A 26,407-nucleotide genomic window follows, 5' to 3' on the forward strand; every position below is an offset into this window, starting at 1 on the left:
CCTTACAAGTGGAAGTAAGATTAATCCTAACACAAAAACAGCCCTGGGCTGTAAAAAAAGGGTGCTGCCAAGCAAAGTAGCAAAACCAAAGAATGTAGTTTGGTACAAGTAGGCAGGTACTTGTTGGTGTTGCAACCTCAATAGGGTATGGCTTCTTGGCACCATTTAAACCATCAGTGAACAGATTGAGTAAAGGCCATTTCCCGGCAGGTGAGAATGTGCCCAAAAATTCTTATTATACTGGATTGTCCCTTGAAATGCACAAACAAAGCTGTACTGTGAGCTGCGTTAGCTACTTCAGACACATTATTAAATAACAACTGAATAACAAACACTTACAAGAATAGCACAAGCGATAGCAAGTTCATTGAGTTCACTACACTGATCATGTTTACCTAGCATTGACACTTACGGCCGAATTTACACTGAGTTCACCAAATGTAAATAAACGCTACTGTAGTTAGAGGTGTCTTAAACTTAAGATAGGGTTCTAAAAGAAATCAGCAATTAGCGTAGGCGACATTATTATCACTTATGGATATTAACTCACCACTTCCCAGAAAAATGGCAGGTCATAATCTAGCGAAACTACTCCATATGTTTAATTACATATCAAAGATTGTCCCATGAAGCGCAAGAGTGAATGAATCAAACATTGAGAAAATTGCTTATGGTGGTTCTCGCAAGAGAGGTGGAGTTCCAAGATTTGTGCTGAAGAAACTTAACTAGCCAAAGAACTTGTGATAGCAAACCCAAGACTGTGGAACTATCACAGTGTAAGATATAAGAGTAAAAATAAAAGGGCGGCTCATGCTAACGAGTATGTGAAGGAGGAGAAGAATACGATGTTTTCAGCAAAATTTCATGCGGTGTTACTACAATATAACAGGGATTACTTACTTAGTAATACGCTTATATAACGATATACCAAAGGTTTTGTTGTATCAGGAGGTTTTTTTATAAAATAATGATTTAAAGGTAAGTTTTAGGTGTGCACATTCTATTAGAGTTAGTCGTTTGTGTAAATAACTCACAGAAGTACTTTCCTTGGCCGCGTGACTCACCATCGTGAGTCTTGATAAATACTATACCCTCAATCTAATGAGCACAGCCCAGGGAGAAATCATGTGTAAGACTTGCTCAGGCAAGATTCTTGTACGGAAAATGTCCCTTTTCTTGCAATATTCTTGCAAGTCTTACAAGATTCTTGCAAGCAATGCAATCCTAGCTTGTAAGCAACTTGCAATATTCTTGCAAGTTTTGCACCATTCTTCCAAGAAACTTGCAATGTCCCTTTTCTAGCAAGTTTCTTGCAAGTCACTTGCAGTCTTGTAACAATCTTGCAACTCATGGGAACAAAGCCAGATAACCTATATTTATATTGCATGGAAAGTTATTGAAGCTAGAAGTGGCCATTTGTATTCACAATCTATACAAAAACAGCTAAGCTGTAAAAAAAGGTGCAACTCCCAAAAAGCCAGGGTGAAAATAGATGTGAAATCCAAGGTGGTGGCCAAGAAATGGCTGTGATAGTAGGTTAATGGCAAAAAATTTAATAACAATTCAGGTGAATTTGTGTTGCCTTCTCCAAGTTTCACTAAGATTCAGTACCAAACTCACCTGAATTGCCATTATTAAAATTGTTGGCGCTAACCTACCATCATAGCCATTTCTTGGCCGCCACTTTGGATTTTACACCCTGGATTTTTGGGACGGTACCATTTTTGCAGCTTGGCTGTTTTTCTGTTTGTTTTTTTTTGTATCGATATCACTTCTTTTTGTATTTTATTTGGAGCTTTTTTACTTGTCTTTTTTTCTGTACTGCAGAAAGAAGGAAGAGATCAAGAATGGAATTCTTTTGTATTTTGTTTATACATATAATATTATAATGATGCATTTTAAAATAATACTGCATTATTACATAATACAGGTTGGCTGCCTTGTAGCAGAAATCCCTACAACTACAAGATAATGTGTTGGTACTGTAGCTGAATTCTCTAACAGAGTGAATTCCAATGTAGCTAGACTCTCTATAGGGTGATTTATTGGAGCTCAACTCTAGTTACAAGATGACTTTTTTGCAACTTGACTCTCTAAAGGGTGACTTGCTGTAGCAGAGCTCTCTATATGGTGATTTACTTGTGGCACAAAGTGATTTTTTGTTGCCTAATTCTCTACAGGGTGGTATGTTTGTAGCTGAACTCTCTACTTGTTTGTAGCTGAAAACTCCATAGGTTGATTTGTTTGTAACTGAACTCTCCACTTCTTTTATTACAGGACGACTTGTTTGTAGCTGAACTGCCTACAAGGTAAATTGCTTATAGTTGACCTCTCCACAGGGTGATTTGTCGTAGCTGAACACTTCACAAGTTAAATTGTTTGTAGCTAAGCTCTCTACATTATGACTTTTTTGTAGCTGAACTCTCCATGGAAAGGGTGATTTGTTTGTAGATTAATTCTCTGCAGGGTGATCTGTTTGTAGGTGAACTATACAGGTGACTTCTGTTTGGCTGATCTCTCTACAGGGTGGCTTGTTTGTAGCTGGACTCTCCGCAGGTTGATTTGTTTGTAGCTGAGCTCTCCACAGGATAACTTTTTGTAGCTGAACTCTGTATTTGGTGACTTGTTTGTAGCTGAATTCTCTGTTGTGTCTAGCTTGTAGCCGAACTCTCTACAGAGCTACTTGTTTGTAGTTGAACTCTCAACAAAGTGATTTGTTTGTAGCTGACCTCTCTATGTGTGACTTGTTTGCACCTGAACTCTGTACTAGGAGACCTGTTTGTAGCTGAACTCTCTACAGGGTGACTTTTTTGTAGCTGAATTCTCTACTGGGTAACTTGTTTTTAGTTGAACTCTCTAATGGGTGAATTGTCACATAGCTGAACTCTCCACTGGGTGACTTGTTGCATAGCTGAACTCTCTACTGGGTGACTTATTACGTAGCTAAATGCTCTAATAGAGTAACTTACTGACAATGCTGAATACTCTAATAGGGCAACTGTACTATTAAAGTATCTAGATTGCACACTTTCTACATGTAGCTAGTTGGATTTTGTATTATAACTCAGTGGCTTTTGCTCCAACTCTTCTATACTATTGCAAGGACTTTCTATGATGGTTATTCCATGTACATGTCTACATACTGGATTTCAGCTCACTCTTCTTAGCGGTTTGTCTAGTAGGCATGAATTTTTATTCATGAAACTCGATCACGTAATCATGACACAGGTTGTGTTTTGTGTCATATATTGATAGTCTTTATCACGATTCCTTTTAAACCACAAAAAGGAGGCACTCCTACAATGGTTACTGCATAAATACAGCAATTTTCAGCTCATTCCTTCAAGGGCTTACCCTGTGGGCATGACAGAATTTTGATCTTATTTTACATGAATAATCGGTCATAACTCCGTGATTGTTCATTGGGATTCCACCATAATTGGTACTGAGATTCGTTTTAATAACCCCTTACCTTTAAGTGTGCCAAATTTCAGTTTGATCGGAGTATGCATTTGTATTTTATGGCAAAGTGTGTGAAAAGAAGAAAGAAGTAGAAGAAAAAATGCAGAAAAAACCTCAAAACTTTGGCCGCTTGTATCATGGAAATAGCTAGAGCAATTTTCTTCAAATTTTGTATGTTGCCTCCCCTACTGTGTGGGCACTTCTACACTAAATTTGGTTTCCATTAAACAACAGATCACCAGAGCTACATATGCATGAAAATCTCATTTTCTTTCTTCTGTCAATATACTCATTGTGTAGTGTGCCGGCTTCTTAGGCCGCTCGACACACTACCATGTGTCTTGATCATAAGATCAGGATTTATACAGGCTTTGCTATTCACATTCCTGTAAATATTCAAGTACTAAGAACTAGTATTTTAAAAATTGTTATTTTAAAAATGAAGTAGGGATCTATGCAATAAAAAGTAGTGAAACAAGAGATGAATGATGGTATTACAGCATACAGTAACTCAATGCAAAAGTCCCTACTTTGGCAAATTAGCTATAATTTTGCTCAATGCCAAAGTAGGGACTTTCCCATCAGGCTGTGCTGTAATACCATCATAGATCTCTACTTCATTTTTAAATTAACAATTTTTAAAATACTAGTTTGTTTATTTTTTTGTTGTAGCACAGCTAGCTAGTTACAGCTTATTAAAGTATGTACTGTGCCAAAACTGGAAGCACATAGGCTCGTAGTAGTGTGCATAGCTTACCGTTGATCATAGTTGCAGTGGCGCTCAGATCTATGACCTGTTTCAGTATGATGGTCCGCATTCTATTCACCCCACTGCGACCCTGGCCGGAATTTGTTCAAACAAACAGGCCCTTTCAGTTGTCTGGAGCTTAGTCTCAACTAACAGGATGAAGGAGTGCAATTTCCACTTGAGTTCTATCCAATCACATGAATCACTGCAGTGGCGGATACAGGGGGTTGCAATGGTTTCAGCTGAAACCCCCTCTGAAAAGTGCGCGTGCCTCATATTTATTTACCATTTGTGTGAGTGATAAAATCACCAACAGTTATGTATAGTGTATCACATTGGGACCTTTTCTACTGGCCAAAGTTCATACTTTTACCTTTGAAATCACTAAAAATGACATTACGATGTTGAAGCGTGTTTAGTGCCTTTAAAAATAATTATCATTTTAGTGTTGTTTTGCTTCAAAACTTTCTGCAAAGACCTGGATCAACTATGAAACAATGTTTTAGAGTGATTTTTTTATAGATTTATGTAGCTACAGACCACTGAGCTATAAGACTGAGTTAACAACCCCAGTTGGACTATAGCTAATTACTTAAGTGATTGAAAACTTCCTGAACCTGAAACCCCCTCTGAAAATTCCTAGATCCTCCACTGCACTGACTCGCTGTCCGGCACTGAGTGGCTGGGTCTATGTGTTCAGAGGAACAAGCCATCGAATATCAGTCCATCTCAAATCTCTTTGTCAATTGCAGTCCAGGCATTGGCAAAAGTCGAAGTGACAACTAAGCAGCCTTAATGTTTCATGTGCAACACTTGAAATTATAAGCATCCCACTTTTTCAGCAGCATAAGCATTTTCTGAAATAATTTTGTGGTGTCTACAGAAAAGTGTTGATACAAAAATTAATGCTTCGGTATGGTTTCGATCCTTGAAGAAGAAGACAACCAACCTGATTGAAGATAAAAGGAAAGACAAGGTGCACAGGGCGTACACTCGTTGGAACCCCAAAAGGCACATCCCACCAGTGAGTTTGTTGTTGTGGCATAAAATGGTGACCGTGCACTGCTTCGTTTGGGATCTAAGCTTGCGATTGTGGTCAGGCAGTGAGTGACACAGTGAGACTAAAATTGGAGATTTTGGCAATTTTAAAAAAATTTATATCCGGCCACCTGTAAGTGTTTTGTAATGCTGTTTTAAGTATTATATGGACTAGTACTATTCCATAAAGGTGATTTTCACCACGTATAATGTCTGTAGGATGACTTTTAAAGGTGCAATTTTAGGCGGCGCACAAAACATTCATCATGATCCCTACTTAACCGGTATGACTGTACCGTTTGATAATATGAAATGTGGTTAAAAATGCATCATAAAGAATAATAACTACGTAGCTTACACACATGTATTAACCGGGGATAGATTTGCCTGTACAAAAGGCACAAATGTATAACAATTACACACCTGTTCGAATGTGTAATTCTCTATAATGCCCACTATCATACAGATCATGTGAAGGAGAAGATTAGCAGGTCTACACTAACTCTGACGATTAACTTGTCTACTAATTGTTTGTGCTAACTTTGTAGGTAAGTGCTCATATGCTGGATACAAATGATTTTAACATCTATGATTCAACTATCCCTCTAGAGACCTGCAGGGAGGCAACAAATTAGCCTGTGGTAAAGGGAATCAGAAACCTGAACCTTAAACTATGCCAGGGTTCACAATGTGAAAAATCGATATTCTCCCACCAATCAACCACCTAACTATTGTCATGTGTGGCATGATTATTTTTTCGTTGCAGCAGTTCATAGGGCTCCTTGTGTGCCACAATATTAACTCTCACAACATTGTTCAAGTAGTCTATCATCAACTCAAAGTATCGGTGGTTTGATTTTATTGTCAGTTTCTGGTGGCAGCACAATCTATTCAGCTTTTTGGCAACAGACAAAATGTTTCTTCCTCTAGAGCACAGGACAAGTAGAACAGCAACTACACCATGGGTCAGCAATGAATGACCAGTACTAGGTAAGTAACTGCATGTGGAGTACAGTTAATATATAATTGAAGCTTATTGGCCATTTGGCTGAGCCATCTACAGGGTTGTACTATATATATCCTGAGATTGGCCAAAATAATGCAATTTTTGCGAACAAATACCAGAATAGTTGATAAATTGGTGAAACTGTCTCAGCAGCAACGATACCTAACAATACGGCTATCTCACCCAGTAAATGCATTGTGTAGGAAATAGGCACTCACATGATCGAAAATCAAATCATGGAAATACCCATGAAATCGCTTTCATTTTTGAAAAAGGAAACCTTACAATACACTACTTTTGTAAATATTAATAATTTATGTTAATTGTTACTCAGGTGTGGTCTGGGCCAGTGTAGATGTCTCTTATACTGTGGTGACATCACAGGGAGAGTCTAAGACTGCTGGGCTAATCAAGATGCTGAACCTAATGCAAACAAACTTGATTTCAAGTGATTTTTAAGGTCAATAGAATAGATTATGGTTTTACCTGTTCTGACATCCTTGGCCCATCTAATTTCCACAAGTAGTGCCAGCTGGCTGGCAAACACTGCAGTGTCAGCTGTGATCAGGAAATATTCTTCTTTAACTCTATCTTTTTACTTCTCCCCTCTGCGTGTAGAGACCCTTGGCGCTTGGGGATCATGTGCACATTTGTTGGTACAGCAGATAGGTTCCAGGGTATGGAGCAGTCTGGGGATAACAGGGCCACTTGATTTTCGATTTAGAAGGTTGCTATTGATGTTCATCGTGGTAATGCTACATTGGTAATGACAATTTCATCTTCAGAGGGTTGGAGAGGATTTGCTTATCTGCTCACTGTTTGAGCAAGGAAAAGACTTTCCCTTTCTTTCATTTAATTGAAAATGAATGTTAATTAAAAAGAATTGTTTTCTGAAAATATACTATTTCCAATAATCGACAGTCAACAACTTATGTATTGCTGCATATACTGTACAATAATGTGTAACCATCTCCTGTTTGCTGTGTATGTATATACTACAGACTGATTACTAAGCGAATACTGTACCATACCGCTGATGTACTGGCACACACCAGCATCCACAGTAGAGGCTATAAGCCTTATCTCCAATTACATCATAATGAAAAATGGCCAAAAAAGTGGTTGTGCTTTGGACAGAGAGCCATTGGATGGGATAACGTTTTAAGATGTTTTCTCTGAAGAACACAGGAGAAAACTCTCGTAACTATATGTACTAGTAATAGCATGGGTAGCAGTGAAATTTGGGATAAATACCACGAGTGTTGTATTGGAAATGGGGATAAATTTCACGAGGCGAAGCCGAGTGAAATTTACCATTTCCAATACAACAAGAGTGGTATTTATCCCAAATTTCACTGCTACCCATGCTATTCCCAGTTAATACCATACTCGCTGCATATACGCATGCTGTGCATTAGCGTTGTTACACAATTTGTCACTATGTACTAAGCACGTGTCAACACTAATTGTTAACATAAATTCTAGCCAATAAAATTGCAATTACAACTTTTTCACTGCTACCAGTGAAATACGGGATAAATTTCACTGCTACTATTGAGACTTTTGTATGGGCACTGAAACAGGTATGGTATTATCGTATGTAGAGCACGCATTTTTGTGCTTCTAGATAAGTCCTAGATCTGCTTTGAGAACACAACCAGACCTAAGAATTTTTTGAATAGAGTAAAAATGCATTCCTCTACATAGGAAAATTACTAATAAGCCTCGTCATAGTTTTCTCTAGCTTTCTTTGCAGGGAACATCTGGAAGCATTATCCTTTTCAATGTCATTCTGTACACAAACGACCCCACTCTTTAAAGTCTTTTCATCATTTTGTGTTATGACATAATTGCAGATAAGGCTCATTGCGCCATATTCTGGCTTGATTGGGATTCTTAGCCAGTTGTGCCTTCACCATCATGCTGTCACTTCTTCAGAGACATGTCACACCTACATTGCAAAATAACCATACTGATTTTGATTCAGACTACAGATTATTTGTGGCTGGTGTCTCATTGTTTTACAATTAAATTTTTTATTTGTTATTTATTATTTGTTTATTATCTAATTTATCCAAAGAGGAAGGTGTGTCACCAAAAGGCTAGGCTTGCACAAGAGTGTTACCCCAACAGGTGTTTAGTAGAAGTGTTTAGTACAGGTGTTTAGTGCTGTTTCAGGTGGCACAGTGAGTCCCAAGTTGCTGCAGAGCCTACAGTACTGCTAATAATTATGTAGAATGATTTTCCACCATCAGTGTTGCCAATGATACATCGCTGCATATGCTACTGCTTTAATGTGAATCTTCAGTATGTCATCTATGGCTCAGTACAGTGTATGTTGTGTATGCACATAGTGCGTAGACAGTAACATGACATTACCGGCACTTTGTCTGTGATATATTGCCTTGATTTGTGATCATATTATGCTGATTGTGCCATGCAGCCTTCACCACTTTGTCATGCATAGCCTTAGCTGCCTTACTTCTTGACTGAGTCACCTACAGAGACATTCACACTTACAATATAAACAGATCAATTATAGCTCACTTGTTTTGTGTAAGTTACATTTTAACTGTTTTAGTAATGTGATTTGTTTCTGTGGTAGAGTGGCTAAGCGAAAAAATCGTTCACTTTTTGATAAAAGCACCAAACTTAGTACAACATTTGCTTACTTCATACTATTTCATATTAGACACGGTGCCATTAAAATTACTAATCATATCACATTCAAAGAACCTGAAAAGTAAAGTCAATATTTGGGAAGCCATACAAATGATCTGAGCTGGGGCTCAATAGTAAATGCAATGAAACTTTGCATCTGAATAGACAAGCAAGTGATGGTCATATCCAAAAGCTGATCAAGTGAGGTGTTCATCCAGGTCACTAGCTTTCCCTGTTAAGAAGCATGGAGGGTCACGGTATATGAAGCTATAGATGTGCAATACATTATTTCTATTGGATCGTACCTGTATTTTTAAATATTGGTTCCATTAGAAGTGTTTAAAAACAGTTTACTTTACCACATTTTGAAAGATTTTCTGATTACACTTATAAATTTGAGATAAATTCATATTATTTAAGCCAAAACAAAGGTTTTGAATGCACTTGTATGGTTTCCTTACCAGCTACAAATGGGCTTATAACCTAGTTTAAAAGTTTCAAAACATGCCCTAAAGGCAAGATTTTGACATGGCACTGTATCTCAAATGATTTAGTATACCTTACTCGACTTCCACAGAAAAGTTGGTGCTTTTATCACAAAGTGAATGATTTCATCAAAATTTGTTGCTTAGCCGCTCTACTACTGATGTCAGTTAAGCTCCCTTGCCTGTGTGTGCATGCATTTCATTTCTGCCAGCATACACACTGCTCTTGAGTGCTGGCTATGACATTGTTTGAAGATGCCTTAAGGGTAGGTTGTCACATTGGTATATGTAGTGCTTTGTATGAGATCCAGACCAAGCTCTTCAACTCTCAGGAGCTAGCTGCTGCCAAGTTGATTGGCTAAAGACTTTATCTAGTTTATAAATTGCATATACTGCATTTATAAAGATGCATGTGTTGATTCTGACTAGTAAATTGTTAATTTAAAAATGAAGTAGGGATGCAATTAAAAGTAGTGAAACAAGAGATGAATGATGGTGTTACAGCATAGCTCAGTGGGAAGTTGCTACTTTGGCATTGAACAAAATAATAATAGCTAGCATGCCAAAGTAGGGACTTTCCCACTGAGCTATGCTGTAATATCATCATTCATCTCTTGTTTCACTTCTTTTAATTGCATAGATCCCTACTTCATTTTACATTAACAGTTTTTTTAAAAAAAACCTATTTTGGTTAGTTTTTTGTTGTGGCACAGCTAGCTACAATGTAACTTGTATTACTGTAGTCCACTTGTATTTTCCACATCTGTAGGTATGGGAAAGGCAAATACCATCACTTATAAACATATTGCCCATTTTCTCAGTGAGAAGTGGAGTTTCCCATATTCTGTGATTATGGGCATGCAGGCTTCGCTGTAGTATGGGGTGGGATTCTCCTTGCTGCACTCCTCAGTAATGTGTACCAGGGGATTACATTCTAGATCCAATAAACTCAATCATGTCTATACTTCCAACAATTACACTAGGAACTTCTATTTCAACAGAATATCAAGACCGTGGAATAAATTATCATCTATCCAGTCATTGTCAGTCATTAAAACCAACATCTACAAGTATCTACATCAACACTTCATACTCCATTTTTCAGCTGACAATTCCTGTACATATCATTTTTGTTGTAGATGCAGCAATTGTTATAACGTAGGTTTATCTAGCAATTTCTCAGTACTTTAGTTTTGTAATTAAGTAATTAAGTTTTGTATTTAATTAACTTTTTCTGGCTGCCAATACAGGTTGTTGGTGACCATCAATGCATTTAGTGTATTGTAAAGTATTAATAATAATAATAATAAGATCCAAGCGTCCCTGTGTGCCTCCAGCTGTCTATCTTGTTGTTACTGAGGGTCACCTGTCTCCTTCAGAACAACAGTGTAATATACTAATTTTATATTGTGCTTGCTTCTTTTTCTTATAAAAAGCGCTATGTCTACCAGAACAATGTACCTTGTTTCATACATGACTGTTGTGTTAGAGTGACTGTTGTATTAGAGTATATTATCTCGAGTCAGTCAAGGAGTGTGCAGCTAGCTACACCAATAAGGAGTGAGGTCATCTTGTTAACTGTTAAGAAAATAGCTAGATTGTTAAGAGGTGGGGTCTCTGTACTCTTTCGCTATTAGTCCACCTAGATCTTTATTGGTGGGCAAGGTCGTAAACCTATTGCAAACCAGATCCCAATCGTGAAGTTGTAGATACCTAGCAAGTGTACCTCTTATAGTAGCGCCGGTAATAAAGCGCTACTGAAATCAAGCTCTGAAATAATTCTATGGCATCTAAATATGCTGCTGAAAGAAAGCATTGATACAGAAAATTAACGTCTCAATATGGCTTTCCTGGATGAAGAAGACAAGCAGCAGGGGCGGATCCAGAGTTTCGAAAGAGGGGGGGCACCTTTCTGAAAAACAGTTGAAGACCAAAAAAACTTGCTGAAAACCAGTTGAAGACCAAAAAAAAAAAAAAAAAAAAGGTCACAACAATAATAGCTAGTTATCCTTACCTACTATATCACGTCTGTTATGTAAAATAAAATCCTATTTGTAGCTTCATAGGTAAGCTACACTGCCTCATGAACATTGTGACTGCTTTATTAGAGTAATTGACTGCTCTATTAGAGTATATCGATCTTGTATGCAATTTCTTGAAGGGGGGGGGCATTTGCCCCAAATGCCCCATCCTGGATCCGCCACTGAGCAGCCTGATTGAAGATTAAAAAAAATTCAAGGTGCAGAGGGCCTACACTCGTCGGAATCCCAAAAAGCACATCCCAATGGTGAGTTTGTTATTGTGGCATAAAATAGTGGCTGTACGCTGCTTCATTTGGCCTCTAGCCTTGCGATTGTGGTCAAGGAGGCAGTGAGGCAGTCAGCGAGATTAAAATTCGAGCTTTGGTGATTAATTTAAAGTTCTACATCCGGCAACCTGTAAGTGTTTTGTTCTGTATTATATACTGTAGACTAGTACTATTCCGTAAAGGTGATTTTCATCATGTAAAACGTCTCTAGGATACGTTTTGAATGTGGAATTTTGGATGGCGTGAAAAATTTTCAAGGGGATCCCTACTTAAACAGTACTACTGTACTGTTTGATATTTTTTAATAAAAATAATAATAATCATCATCATCATCAACTCTTGAACATAACAACTGGTAATTTTAAATCATTGTTACAATTATCACATGACACCACACCTGGTAGCTACTTATATTCATTATACATGAAAATTAGTTCACCTTATTGTTTTTTCCATCAAAATATCCAACAGATTCCCAAGTTGCTATCAGGAAGTCATTTGCAGCAAATGCATCAAACATAAAAGCTCGATTTACAATCTCGTTAATTCTGCTAAGCACAGCATTATTAGGCCGAAGTGGATCACTCTGATGGTAATAGACATTGCCATGTCCAGTCCCTGTTGTATCTATATCAGCCCAATATACTCCAAGTAATCCATCTTGAAGTCCATTTACTGGTAAAGCATTAGTTGTGAATGGTATTGAGTTGCATATGACATTAGCTAAAGGACAAAGAGTTATTCCACCATTGACACTCACCTATTATAGAGTTATAGAGCAAGAATATGAAGATTCATAACAGACACAAACACACACACTCAAAAACAAAGCACATATAACAAAGTCTACCGGTATAAATAGTTATGTAAAGTGCTAATAATAATAATATAATAATAATAACATAATATGCCTACTCAGTTTACGTACTACGAGTATACTCAGGTTACTACGGATTAGTAGCTACTAGTAATCCTCCTGAACACTCCAAAAAATAATATGTACTTTGCACACAAAAATTTGTTCTGTAATGCCAAAGCAGGGGTGGCTCCAGGGGGGCCTGAGATTTCCTAAAACTGGTCGCGTTCAGATCGAGATATCCTAATAGAGCAGTCAATCACCCTAATAAAGCAGTCACAGTATTCAAAGCAGCAGCGTAGCAAGCTATGTAGCTACAAATAGGGACCTTTATGTACTTTATCAGTGATATTAATACATAGTTAGTGGAGGGCAGCTATTCTCAGCAAGCAGTTACCTTTTTTAATGGTTTTCACCAAAAGTCTAGCTATGCATGCTCTTGATTAGAAACCAGTCACCAAAAATCCTGGAGCTGCCTATGCAAAGTGTGCTATTTTGGTGTTACAGAGCCCACTTTTGTGTGCAAAGTACACTTTATTTTTTATATTGAAGGCAGGACTATATACTGTATATAGTACCACACAGAACAGTTTGCTTTGAACCTGAGGTAATGACAAAATTATAGCTCAGGTTTTCCTTTAACATAACATCAACTTGTTCCTATGTATTTTAATTGGAGTTTCTTTCATTACAGCTCAAGAGGTGCTCTGAACAGAAGCACCCTAGACCTATATTTTAGCTGCATGCATGCATGTACCTTATAATTACTTAAATGCTACAAGCAAATTCTACTGAGGCATGGCACAGGACTAGTAACCTGTACTCACAGGACACAGGTAAAAAGTGTGGGCCACTTGGATCTTCATCCACTGTGCAAGACATGGACAGTTGGTATTTGCTTTCCCAGTTTACAGCAGGTACCTACATATTAATGTTACAGCTGGGTGGGCTTCTTTCCCAGGCCACCAGGTCCCCATTTACATATACAGCTGGGTAGACTGGAGCAATGTGATTAAAGTTTCTTGCTCAAGGAAAAAACAACACCAATTTGGCATACCCTTTCGATTACCAGGCCGATGCTCTAGCTATTTGGCTATGCTGTCACACACACACACGCGCGCGCACACACACACACACACACACACGCACACACACACACACACACATACACGCGCGCATGCACACTTCTTTCTTCTTGACTGCTTGTCCCGGATTCAATCCACCACACCAAATGGAAGATACTCACCCACCTAGCCAAGGTATGCTGGGTAACCTAATTAAAAGTAATTTTTTAAGTCAGAGGAATAAAAGGACTCCCAAGGAGGGTGCATGTGGATAGGCCACTGACATTAGCAGGAACTTCTTACACTTCCTTGATAGATTGAGGTACTCTAATAGAGCAGTCAAATACCCTAATATAACAGTCACACGTTTTAATGTGTGAGATGCATGGGAGCAGGGTACATGCAGAATGCCAACTTGTTTAAGGTTACGGTATAGTCACGGGCAATCATTCAAAATTTTGAATGCCTATCGATACTTTTGAGAAGCCCATAAAACCAGTCTAGCAGCGTGAAAAGTTTTAAATGAAGGTGAAGCCCTTCATATTTAATGTTTTTATGTAGCTACAGTGTAGTTTGAGGCAGGTGGAACACTACAATTTGTTGTAGTAACACAAGTAAGCCAGCCCATACATCGCTCAGCTCCAGCTATCACTACCATGTTTTTCCGCCGCCAAATACAGCAAAAGCTGTAGGCTTTATTGGTATTTCTGGGGCATAGTGATACTGTATATTAAATTTATTAGGTCCTGTGCTGTGGAAGCGTTTTTGTCGTGTTTCTTCCCAGTGACTCAGATGCAAGCCTTCAAAGAGCTTGTTTCACTCGAAAAAACTACTAAAAGTTCAATAAAACGTCTATACAACCAGTAACTTAAAAAATCGCTTCCACAGGACCTAGATAGTTTAGTTGTTTAGTCACTTGTGTTGAAATTATAAGGATTCAGTAATCTGTTAGTCTGGTTTTTGGCGCTGCACGTTTTTATAAAACATCGCTCTATTGTGGACCACACACTCAAGAACAGTCGTTGTTCTGTAGTAAAAACAAACAAGCACAATTAGTTGTATTGCTAACACAACACAGTTGTTGAAATTATTTATCCCTGCTTGGAGGTTTAATTTGTAATTTGTTCCGCCCACGCATTTTAAATTATTCCGTAACCTTAACAATAATTTTTTGTCTTGAAGTTTTACTAATTTGACTGATACTGACAACCTTACCTTGGATGTGCCTAGTCCTCTTGTAGAACTGGATTTTACAGTATCTTCCCTGTATTTAATGTCAGTCTAGATGCCACAAAGGCAGCCTTGGTGAGAACTGATGGAATAGGGCCAAGAATATTATGGTTACGGTATACTGCAAGTGCAAACCCACATGTACACTATTGATTATTTTTCAAGATTTAGGGTTTTGATTTTCTTAATCCGTTGTTATCATATATTTATGCATTCTTAAATTCTCATTAATTGACATGGAATTCAAATGTTGTTATGGAAACATGAGTTGTCCCCATGTAATTAGTGAGAACTATGAATCAAAAATCAGACCAATGAAGAACCATGAGAACTTACTAACAATTCTAAGGTTTGAAGAACATCAATTGTGAGGGACTGACAAGAAGATTTGTGAATAATGTGTCTAGTTGCTGAAATATGGCTACAATATGGCCTAAAGCAAGACACTGTGGTCACAAAATTAATTTTTAAATTCATATCACAAGCACTAGAAACATTATTTCTAACAAATGGCTCCATCAGGCCCTAGACAAGAAGCCAAACTAGCAGTCTGTGTATGCAAAATGTTAACAACTAGTTTGAGAGTCCTGATGTTTGGTTCAGGAAAATATCACCATTAGTCAGCAAAACTACGCATGCGCTTACAGGTGCGCCAGTTGCGAAGTGGGTTGTTTCTATGTTATCTTGTACTGTTACGTGTGTTTTCTTGTACCTTGTACCTGTCCAGTCAGCACACTATTATTCTTCCAACAATTTAAGCCTGCTACCAGCTGATACACAACACAACAACACCAAGCCCACCTTCATTACGTAAAAAGTTTTTGTTGACAGTCACTCACTATCCCGTAACCTTAAAGAGTTATGCTCCATTACCATAGGGCAGACACCAGTAAGATATCCTGGAAGGTCAGCATAGAGTTTATAATTGTCAGGTAAGTGCTGTTGGAGTCCGTGAACAAGAGCCTGTAGGACTGAATCATGTCTTCAGGTACACATGCCTTGATCAAGAGCAACAGGACATCCAGTCAAGATATGGTTTGTTGTGGGGCTAGTAATGATGTTCCACCTAGCCAGGTTCATAGAAGCTGGTAGAGTATCACAACCAGCATGTAGTAAGAAAGACAGCTGTTTCTCAGGGAGGCTATACAATATACAGCAATCTCTTCCATAAAGGACCGCTTGCTCCAGAATGACAATGTCTAAAAAATTTTTTCGAACATTTAATGTCTCAAATTTTGATTCCCAATAATCAACATGAGTACGACATAAATCATGATGTGCATGGTTCTTGAATGTAGCAGAGAGGACATTGGTAACTGAAGTCTTAGCAGCAGATAAACCGCTAAGGACAGTGGGAGACACATCTGGACTGTTAGCTATCACAGAATATTGCAGCTCTACAATCAGTGGGTCAACTGACCACTCAATAGCCAGAATGTATGACAGCTCAGCTGACTGCGGTAAAAAGGGGAGATTGGATGTCCGGGTGAAAAACAGTTTCAGGAGTGCAATTTCAGGGGAGGTCCAACCAACTCTTCACAAACTTCAGACATTCCAATTATCATCAATAATATATTAACTATATGTATAAGTTATGTATAGGCATCTTAGCTACCTTCTAATTTTAACTGGTTGTTATTTTAGTGTTGATTTGAGTATTATAATAGTGTAGATGTATAGCTACTGCATGTATTGTTTTGTTGTGCTCTCAGGGCCTAGCTGAGAAACAGCCCCTTTGGCTGACGGTATTTCCCCGATTAAAATGACTGCTTGTTAGAGTTAGTGACTGCTCTATTAGAGTAACTTGATCTTGACACTGAACAGAGACTTTAGCTCGGACTGGCTGCAGCATGGCTTTGGCCCCTTTAAGCAGATGAATCCCCATCTGTTCTGCTATTATCCGTGTATCATGATGTATATGCAGTAAATCTACCAGCATTAAGTTATATTATGGATGACAGGCTATACTGAGTACAGTGATGTAGCTAGCGTTGAAGGATTGGTTGGGCACCTACAGCAATCATGATGTGTAAAGCTACACAGCATGCTTTGCATGCTAATGCTCGGGGGATCTGGGGGCATGCACCCCAGGAAAATATTTGAAGTTAGACCCTCTAAAGTTGAATTTTAGAACAATTTAAGCAGTTAATCATTTACTATAACACTAATAATTATGTATGCTTGACTGTTGTAGAGTGACTGCTCTATTAGGGTATTTCAATCTCACTTGACTAGTTTCTGCAAACTGAGTTGGTAGGGCACTGAAACTGATTAGTTGGGCCTGTGCCCTACCAGTCCTCACCTCAGCTACGCCTCTGACTGAGTATACTCATGTGGTATGGATTGCCATACCATACACATATGGTTGTACCGTATATGTTTACGCATATGGTACAAAATACACATTTGGTATAAAACACATACAAGTATAAGGAAAAATTAGGAATTTTAAGTTTGATTAGGGATCATAGAAAAATTATGGAAATAAGGGAGGTCGCCTACACCTGTAGATATATAGTGAATGTGTAATTGTTAGCTAAATTAATATACCAATGACTGATTTAAAATGTTGACTAGTATATCTGCAGGTGTAGGCAACCCCCCTTGCTTCCCTACTTTTTTCTACAATCCCTAATCAAACTTAAAATTATAAATTTTCCTTAGTACTTATTTGTAACATCGTTGTGACTGTTGTACCCACTCACACTGCATTATAAAACAGCGCATAAGTTAATGTTTTTGTCATCTGAACATGTGCACCAACTATCAATTTACTGACTGGAAAGTGAAGTGGCCTTTACTGAGCTACACTCCCGGTTGTTCAGCTATGCTCAGCAGCACTACAAATGAAGAACCCGTGAAGAACAGTAACCTCTGCAATCAATCCAGTTTCCACAAAAGGACGATTCGTGCGCCCCGATAGTAGAAAGTGAAGTGGCTATTACGCTTCGTTTTCAGCTATATGCTCAGCCCATTAGCTACAATGCGCAACAAAGAGAAGTGCCTCTGCAGTCAATTCTGTCACCCTGCACAAAAAATACGGACTATTTCAGCACCCCAATTACTGTAGCTATCAAGTGAAGCCGGGTGGCTTTACAAGACATTACAAATGAATAAAACAGTAGGAGAAGCGCCTCTGCAATCAATCCAGTTGCCACAAAAGTACAGACAATTTGCGCGCCCCGATAATCAATTACTGACTCGAAAGTGAAGTGGCCGCTTCGCTTTCAGCTATATATGCACACTCACTGGCTAAATCCCATTTAGGCCCCTATTTGGTGATTATTAGTTTCTCATCCACCGCCCGCATCCTTCTTAAGCTACCGCATGTTAAGCCATTATTTACTCTGTGCATGCTCAGAAGAACACGTGATACCAAACTGTTATAATTTTTTGTTGATGAACGCTACAATGCGTTATATATCGCCAGGAGAACTATTGTTTTCCTTAGCAAATTGCCGCAGTGCCAGTTGCAATCGTGTTCTATCGATTTCATCATAACAGGCTTTCAGTTGACTGTCGAAAAACAGTTGGCGATCACGAAAAGTAGCTAGAATCAGCTGGTGAAGGAAATGTTTATAGAAAGAAAGACAATTTGGACAAGGTCTGTACATCAGTGTGTTAATATTATAAAATAATGGCATAATGGTAATACCCTCCCGCCCGCATAATAATAATTAGAAAGGCTGGATGAGAAACTAATAATAACCAAATAGGGGCCTTATTAGACTTACAATTAAACTGCCCACGGGTATTCCATACAATATGTACGCCTCTTCAGTCCCTATTGTAGCAGAAGTAGCGTCATCCCCATCCTGTAGAGTAGTTATTCTCTCCGTTACTTGGTCTCCCGTATAAGGAAAAAACTCCGCCAGAGGTATGCAGCACATTCCATTAATTAGACACAATAAAATCGTCAAGCCCACTTGTAGTTCCATTTTCATGCATACACTTTAGCATGCAGCAACTGACTAGCTACACTGCAAGACGCTGCTGCTACTCGGCTAGGTATCTAGCTAGCTACGGTCGAAATTAAATCAACCGACACTTGTATACTGAAAACAGCTAACTATAGCTACTCGGTTTTATAGTAGACGAGCAGGCCTTATTTACTACGTCATCAGTAGTCAGTAGTTCCGGTGTACACTGAGAGCTCACGGAATAGATTTGCTGTGAAAGAATCAAATTGATTGTGGTGATCATGCAGTTATGCATGGTGGTGATATCATAGCACCGGAATGTGCAGGTTTAATAGTACAAAACTCATTTAGGGTAGGGAGCTACAAAGGGAGGGTGAGTGTGTTCCAAAATATGCCACTGTTTATATTGCATTGTTAAGGAGACCGGATAAGCTAGTGTTCTAGTAGTCTACTACTGTTATGTAGATTGTCAAAAGTACTAAGTTAGTTATGTTAGTGCATAGAGGGTGTGCGCGATGGTACCAAAATTGATTTGGAGCAGCCCAGTAATAAGCTAATAAATACGGTACTGTTTATGGGACGGATTGCGTGACAGTGGGAGGCAGACACGTCACAACTGCAGATAACTAAGATCACGTGACGCAATGACTTAAAATTCTCCCGTAAAGATGACGGAGATGATTACTTAAAGTTTCCCCGTAATGAAGACGGAACACATAACTTAAAGTTACTCCGTAAGTATAATGGCGCTGGTTACTTAAAATTTTCCCGTAAAGGGTATGGTAATTTTTGCGTTTTAAGTAAATTTCTGCAAGACCCAATTTTCCCTTACGACGATGAGAAAAATTTTTTATCCAACGGAATTTTCTACTGGCTGAGTAACTGACTGATGTCTTCAGACAAGCGTAACTCGATAAAGGCTAAGGCTACGGGCTTGATTTTTTCACCGTTCGACGTCGCTTCGGCCCGACAGGTGCCTTTTGGCATACCGCATTACGTACAATGCATTCTTCATGGACTTAGGGGGCATCTCCAAACTGATTTTGGTACGCTTAACGTCAGAATGACGTTAAGGGGGGGGGAGGGTTCAGGCCATGACGTTATAAATTTTTATTAAAGCAGTTATAGTGTAAACAGCTAGGAATAGAGGAATTGACGTGATTAAGCAGCTATACTGTTTGTAGACTATGTTTTCAGGTAAAGAATATGATGTTTTGTGCTTCTATTGCCAATGCATTGTTTTTATAGTGTGACGTTAAGGAGAGGGGGGAGGGGGGTCTGAAGTTAGCGTAATTATGACGTTATTATTATTATTATTATTATTAATGAACAAAAATTGCTTGGCAGTACAAGACTGTCAAGCTAGGCCGCAGGCCTTTGAGAGTGCCCATATCTTGTTGTTCTCCATAAATCATCAAGATTCTTCTTAAACAATGCCACGGTTGGTGCAGAAATAACATCTGCTGGAAGAGAATTCCACAAATTAACTACTCTGTTGGTGAAAAATTATGCTTCACTAGCAGCCGAGATCGAAATTTAAAGAGTTTACGGTGGTGACCTCTGATGGTATCCGTATTACTCAAAGTGAAAAATGAGGTAGGGTTGATGTCATAGTAACCATTCAACATCTTGTAGGTCTCAATTAGATCTCCCCTTTGACGTCTACAATACAGTGAATATAAACCAAGTATCTCTAGACGAATTTCGCATGGTAAATCAAATAAACCAATACAAATACAAAGAGAAAAACAAGAACAAACACAATATGACAGTCACCATTTAGAAAGGTGGCAATTTAGTCTCAACCTGGATAAGGCCACTCCAAATAAATTCTCTGTTTCCCGTCCACCGCCCGCTTCTGGTAACTGCCAGCTCTAAATATTCCATTATTCCGTATTCTTTCATTACTTTCCGGTTATTGTTGCATACTGATAGGTTCAGTAAAAGCTATTTTGAAACAGTGTCAGCTCACGTGTCAGCAGTGCTATCAAGTCAGCACAAACTTCATGTTTGAGTTATTTTTGCAACTTACAAAGAAGGTACAAGCTTAAGCATGCTTTTATGCAACCTTTTTGGAAGTGCCAGGCAAATAATGGCTTGAAAAGCTAGCCAATCTTATAATGAAATAATGGAAATGGACCGGCCGCCCGCATGCAAATATGCGTGAGTCCAGGACGGGAAACAGAGAATTTATTTGGAGTGGCCTAAGATCAATCGGTGCTGTTCCTAAGAAATGACCAAAACGGCCTTTGAGGATCTAGATCCCCTTAATCATCTGATTGTAGACCTCAGAAGTGAGAAGGATAGGCAGCACTGCACCCATCCCATTACAGCTGCATAATTTGTGTCCCACTTGTCAGATAGCAGGGAGGCAAGGTGCTTGTAAAAAAACTGTTGCTTCATTAGCCATTCTTCCAGTGGCTGAGAAAATTAAAGGAGTAAAGGAGCTGTGTTCAACTTCACGGATACGAGCTTCATATAAACGTTTCTTACTCAATTCATGTTTTCTGTAAATGCTCTTGGCATTGGTGGTTCGATTACTTGGAGCGTGAGGATTGAAAACTTTTACGTCAATGTAGGTTTTCTCACAGCGACCATCTTAAAAAACCATTAAATTTTGTTGAAATGTCAAGACGAGCTCCATCTTCGGTGTTTGAAGAAGCTAAAATAAACTGCTCATCAGTGACTGGTTGTAAATGGGGCCCCACTTCAACCTCATGACAGACCGGTGGGGTCTATTCTACGGAACGGAATGGAACGGAATGATGGACTAAACTGCGGAACGGAATGCTTTCTCAGATTGAAGCTTGCAGCTTACCATTGCTGTACAAGTTATCAGTGGCACTTCCAGCAGGTAATCAAACGTACCCCAAGAAAGATAAAACGAATTTAAGGATCGATTGTGGGTTCTTGTTGGTTGTCATTAGTAACGAAGTACTAATTGTGGGAATAGCTGACTCAGTGTGTTCATCTTCGGATATATCAAGTAGGGAACTTAATGCGTGACTTGTTTTTACTAGTATGTGAGTTATTTTTACTTACTTGACTTTAGAATGTACAGTCTGAGGCCCAGCCTTTCTAATCGGCATAAATCAGTATGTGTATAGCTACACTACAAAGGAAACAAGTATGGTGACAAGCTGAATCAACGCAGTCTAAGCAGAATCTAAAGGAATTTTGTGCAGTGTGTGAGGAGCAAACATTCAGATACCTCAAGGAGGCTATATTGTGTGAACATCAATGATTCATTAACAGAGTAGTGGACTATTGTCAGATATCTCAGCCTGAGTACTGAGTTGAATTCTGGATGGGATCTATTTTACAGAATGGAATGCTTTCTGAATCAACTTGCAGCTTGGCTAGCTACTATCATTGCTGAAATTGCATTTTATCAGTGGAACCTCCAGGAAAATGGAATAGAGTAATTATAAAACATTAATTAAGTGATTGTTTAGGTAATCATGACTTTATTCAGTCTAATAGACAGAATATATGGTTGATTGAGTGAGGTATCACTTTCAGAATGTTCAGACGACCAGTGATGAGATGCATGGATTCATCGAATTTTTGTTGTGGTTGGAGACATTAAATATCCAAAAGCAAACTGACTGTATAATATTAATTCACTTTATATTTTCTCAATTTTGAGCCTGTATACAAATAATTGAATTTTCCTTGTCAATAGAAAACGTAGAATAAGATGGGAGAGAAACTTATCTTTGTTTACCTATACTGTACAACCAAGAGTTCGTAATACTGATTTGTATGGGGGAGAGTGTCTAACTCTCAGTATGGCCTGTACAAACACCCTGCGTAAAGTTCACCTTTCATCAAATCAACGCCTTTACTGGGGGATAGAAAACTGTTGATTAGTGTTGCTGAAGAAGGTAAAGCCTTTGTTCTGAAATAAGGCCGAGGTGTTACTTTAAGCAGGGTGTTTGGTGAATGCATTCAAGTTAGACACTCTCCACCTTATTATGAACTCTTGGTACAACTTCAAAGGAAAATGAAGAAAACATATAGATGAATCAATAAAATCACTACAGTAAGGTGAATTACAGACTAGTGAGATCTTGGTTAATTAATGACAGTGGTTGGAGATTAAGTGTGGTAGCTTCTTGTTCTTGAATATGTTGCAAAGTGGAAGTAAAAATCAAAATGGGATATCAATTTCATTATGAAAAATTTGTATACATAAATAATCTAGCATTACTATTTCATTTGTCCTCCACTTAAACATGCTACAATAGTACTAGTGTCAGTACATTGGCAGTGAGTCTACCTTGAAATTTCAACTCTAGAGTAGATCCAACACAGGACAGCCCACACTGTAACAAATACATGTGATCCCATTGTAATTTCATGGACCAGCTGGACTGGGAATCACTTGAAAATAGACGAACAAATTTAACCTGTTTTGTTTGAAGTGAAGCATGTGAAATGTTACACTTAAGAAATCCTAGGATTCTTAGGTGGTATGTAATTAATGTGTGTTCCATTTCAGGTCTGACTAGATACATTGAAATTACACACACATCCTGGTCCAAATCACATTTGCCTGGTGGCTACAGGCATGGTTTCACATGCGGCTTATAATAGAGATTTGGCTGATCTTGGAGTTTTGGCATTTAGCCTGATTCAAGGCTAGCAGTCAGACACATCCTTGAATGGTGCAACAGATAAAATCAGCTCACTATTGAATACGGCATTAGTCCACTGCACCAGCTGTTAATATATAAATAACTCCATGCATACACTTCAGTGATGTTTGCAGAATATACCCTCCTTGCGGTCTGTCAAAATATTTGCTCCTCATACACTGCACAAAATTCTTCAAGTTTTAATTCAGCTGGTTCTTTCCTGTTACCAGTATCTTCCTGCTTGCTTTATTTATACACTGACTTATGACTTGAAAGACCGGCCCAGACTGTTTTCTAAAGTCTAAATAAGAAAAACAGCTCAAATAAAGTTCCCTTCCGTATGGATGAACATCACTGATACAGCTCATCCCACAATAATACTTCGTTACTAATGACAACCAACAAAAACCCACAATCGATCCGTTAATTCTTTTTATCTTATGTTTAATCACCCACTGGAGATGCCACTGCTAACTTATAAGGGAAGTTTCAGCAATGGTAAGTTGCAAGCTCAATTTGAGAAAGCGTTCCGTTCCGTGGTTTAGTCCATCATTCCGTTCCGTTCCGTTCCGTTCCGTAGAATAGTCCCCACCTGACAGACCTCTGTAAGTAAACTAGCTGTGTCAAATCCCGAATCTCGAGCTCGTTATGACGAATTGATGGAAAGCCACCCTTGGGGCATGTAAAGGAATGTTCAACAGAAAACTTTGTGTCACAGGCACAATGTTGATGGCTTCCCTTCGAAACGGAAATTGTCCGTATTTTCATAGTAGCTCGCATAGTAGCTATTTTGATTGCAGAGGTGCTTTTCAAACAGTTCTTGATTCGTACTGCTGTGTAACGGGTTGAACATAGCCTACAGCGAAGCATAATGCAGGGGCGGATCCAGACTTTTAAAAAGGGGGTTCCACTTTGAAATTGCAACTTCAGCCTAGCTGTATAAGTTGAAGACCAAAAATAAAAGGTCATCACCTGCTGACAATAGCTGCCACCTCACCAACTATATTTCCTTCCTTATTTATAACTAGATATATAGCTTGCTACACTGCTCCTCAAAAGACTACTGTGACTGCTCTATTAGAGTATCTCGAGTGAGAGAAGCTTTTCAAAAGGGGGGTTCCATGGAACCCTTGAAACCCCCCTGGATCCGCTCCTGTAATGGATACTTCACTTTTCAGACGATAATTAATATGATTGGGGCGCGCGGCTCGATTTCTTGATTATGATTATTATTATTATTACTGAGCAGTCAGCCCTGCTGGTGTGCTCAGATTTGCCCAAATACATGCAACACAGTTACAATAATGATTGTAGTCCGGTTCTAAAAATGTCAGCATCTGCAACTTCAATAAGATCTACTGGTAAAGAGTTCCAATCATTAATTGTTTTTGAAAAATAACTATTTTGGTGTGCTGTGGTAGATACATGTGGTAAGATGTAGTGCAGTGGATGGTACTGTCTTGTGGATCGTTCTTTTGGTATGCGTGGATTGTAGAGGTGCTTTTCGAACAGTTCTTGATTCGAAATGCTGTGTAAAGGGGTGGAATTTTCTACTACAGTAGGGACCATAACACATCAATAAAAAGTACTGAAACAAGTTGGAGTAGTCCATGATATTAAATCACAGTAAAACAATAAGAAGTGTTATATCCCTACTGTGCATTTCTGTTATGGTATCTTGAGCAAAGTAGGGATATAACACTTCTTATTGTTTTACAGTGATTTAATAATCATGGACTACTCCAATTTGTTTCAGTACTTTTTATTGATGTATTATGGTCCCTACTCTTACGAAAATTTCAAATTTTTTCGTGTACTTGTTACTGTCACTTATCTCTATACACAACTCTCGATCAATGAAGTCTACTTAGAAAGTAGTATGGTTTAGATTTTTGTGCATAAAACTTCTCTCAAAAACTTCAGTCCTGAAACATATCTATTTCAAAAACTATAGTACATTGTACTGGAATATATACAACAGCTTCAGCTTCTGGGGGGCTGAGACTCCTTTCATTACAATAGACTCCTAAATCATTGTAGCTAGCTAGCTATAGCTAATACTTGTAAATCTTTGTAATTTTTTTTTCCTGGGCACATCAGCAAAGCTGAATAATATAAATATAAATAAATAACCTTACTCCATAATTATACATACTACCCCAGTGCACCCCCTTGTCAGACCCTGGATCTGCCCCTGAATCACCACAATCATGCTGCTTATGTGGTGCTGTTTTACTGCATCAGCTATCTAGTCATGTATTGTATCTACCCAATTATATACATGGCTGTATACTGTTAGGGTAGATATACAGTACAATTGTGTAGCTAATAACAATTATTGGTATGCCACATGGAAAATGAAAACGTGATCCTCCCACACATTGACAGGAAAATGCCACAGGGCTTGCATTTCCCATAGCTCTGAAGATGTACAGTATTCTTTTAATAGTTATGTAACAATGCACCTAAAATTGTTCTCCATTCATGCACTAGCTTACGTAGCTATATTATAGCCAACTTTGAACAATATTAGCTATATTATGTTTGATGTGCATTCTTAAGTGGAGTATTATATTGTACATAATAATCTAGATTGTATCATTGTATATACATGTACATTAACTGTTAATTAGTTAACTACAAGTGTGTGTGTATATATGTAATTTGTCTTGAAATTTGATTAGTATGCCTTGATTAACCATCAATTTCTTGGTAGAGTATTTCAGAGACTGATTGACAATGGTATAAAGTAGTATTTATATGTATCCACTCTTGTGTAAGGCTATATCAAATGGCCACGTGAAAATATATTACGTGTTACTAGTGTGAGTATACGTATTATCATCAAAGTGTAATGAACAATCAGTTTTGTGTCTGGTCTGTCCTTCTATTTTACAAAGTAAACTATCATTAATTTTTAATATAGCATATCTCTCTTATATATTTGGTACAAATCTTGCTGATTATCTTCGTATACCATCTCTAGTTT

General features: G+C 38.3%; 2 protein-coding genes and 1 long non-coding RNA gene across 3 annotated transcripts in view; 2 read left to right on the plus strand and 1 right to left on the minus strand.

Moving 5' to 3' along the window:
• The window catches only part of LOC136264541 (von Willebrand factor-like), a 49,035-nt gene extending 30,247 nt beyond the window's left edge, over positions 1–18,788 (minus strand). Inside the window, exons 1-2 of the mRNA XM_066059314.1 lie at positions 18,593–18,788; positions 12,148–12,468 (exon numbers count right to left, since the gene is read on the minus strand). Coding sequence (XP_065915386.1) covers positions 12,148–12,468; positions 18,593–18,748 — 477 coding nt within the window. The 5' untranslated portion in view covers positions 18,749–18,788. The remainder of the gene's footprint in view (positions 1–12,147; positions 12,469–18,592) is intronic.
• LOC136246729 (leishmanolysin-like peptidase) overlaps positions 1–26,407 on the plus strand; it is a 204,942-nt gene that overhangs the window by 119,197 nt on the left and 59,338 nt on the right. The window lies entirely within an intron of this gene.
• On the plus strand, positions 21,511–22,114 carry LOC136250292 (uncharacterized). Its single transcript, XR_010698489.1, has 3 exons — positions 21,511–21,632; positions 21,706–21,764; positions 21,831–22,114. It is a non-coding gene; the product is annotated as an uncharacterized lncRNA (long non-coding RNA).

Source organism: Dysidea avara, chromosome 1 (genome assembly GCF_963678975.1).
Source record: "Dysidea avara chromosome 1, odDysAvar1.4, whole genome shotgun sequence".
Classification (NCBI taxonomy): Eukaryota; Metazoa; Porifera; class Demospongiae; order Dictyoceratida; family Dysideidae; genus Dysidea; species Dysidea avara.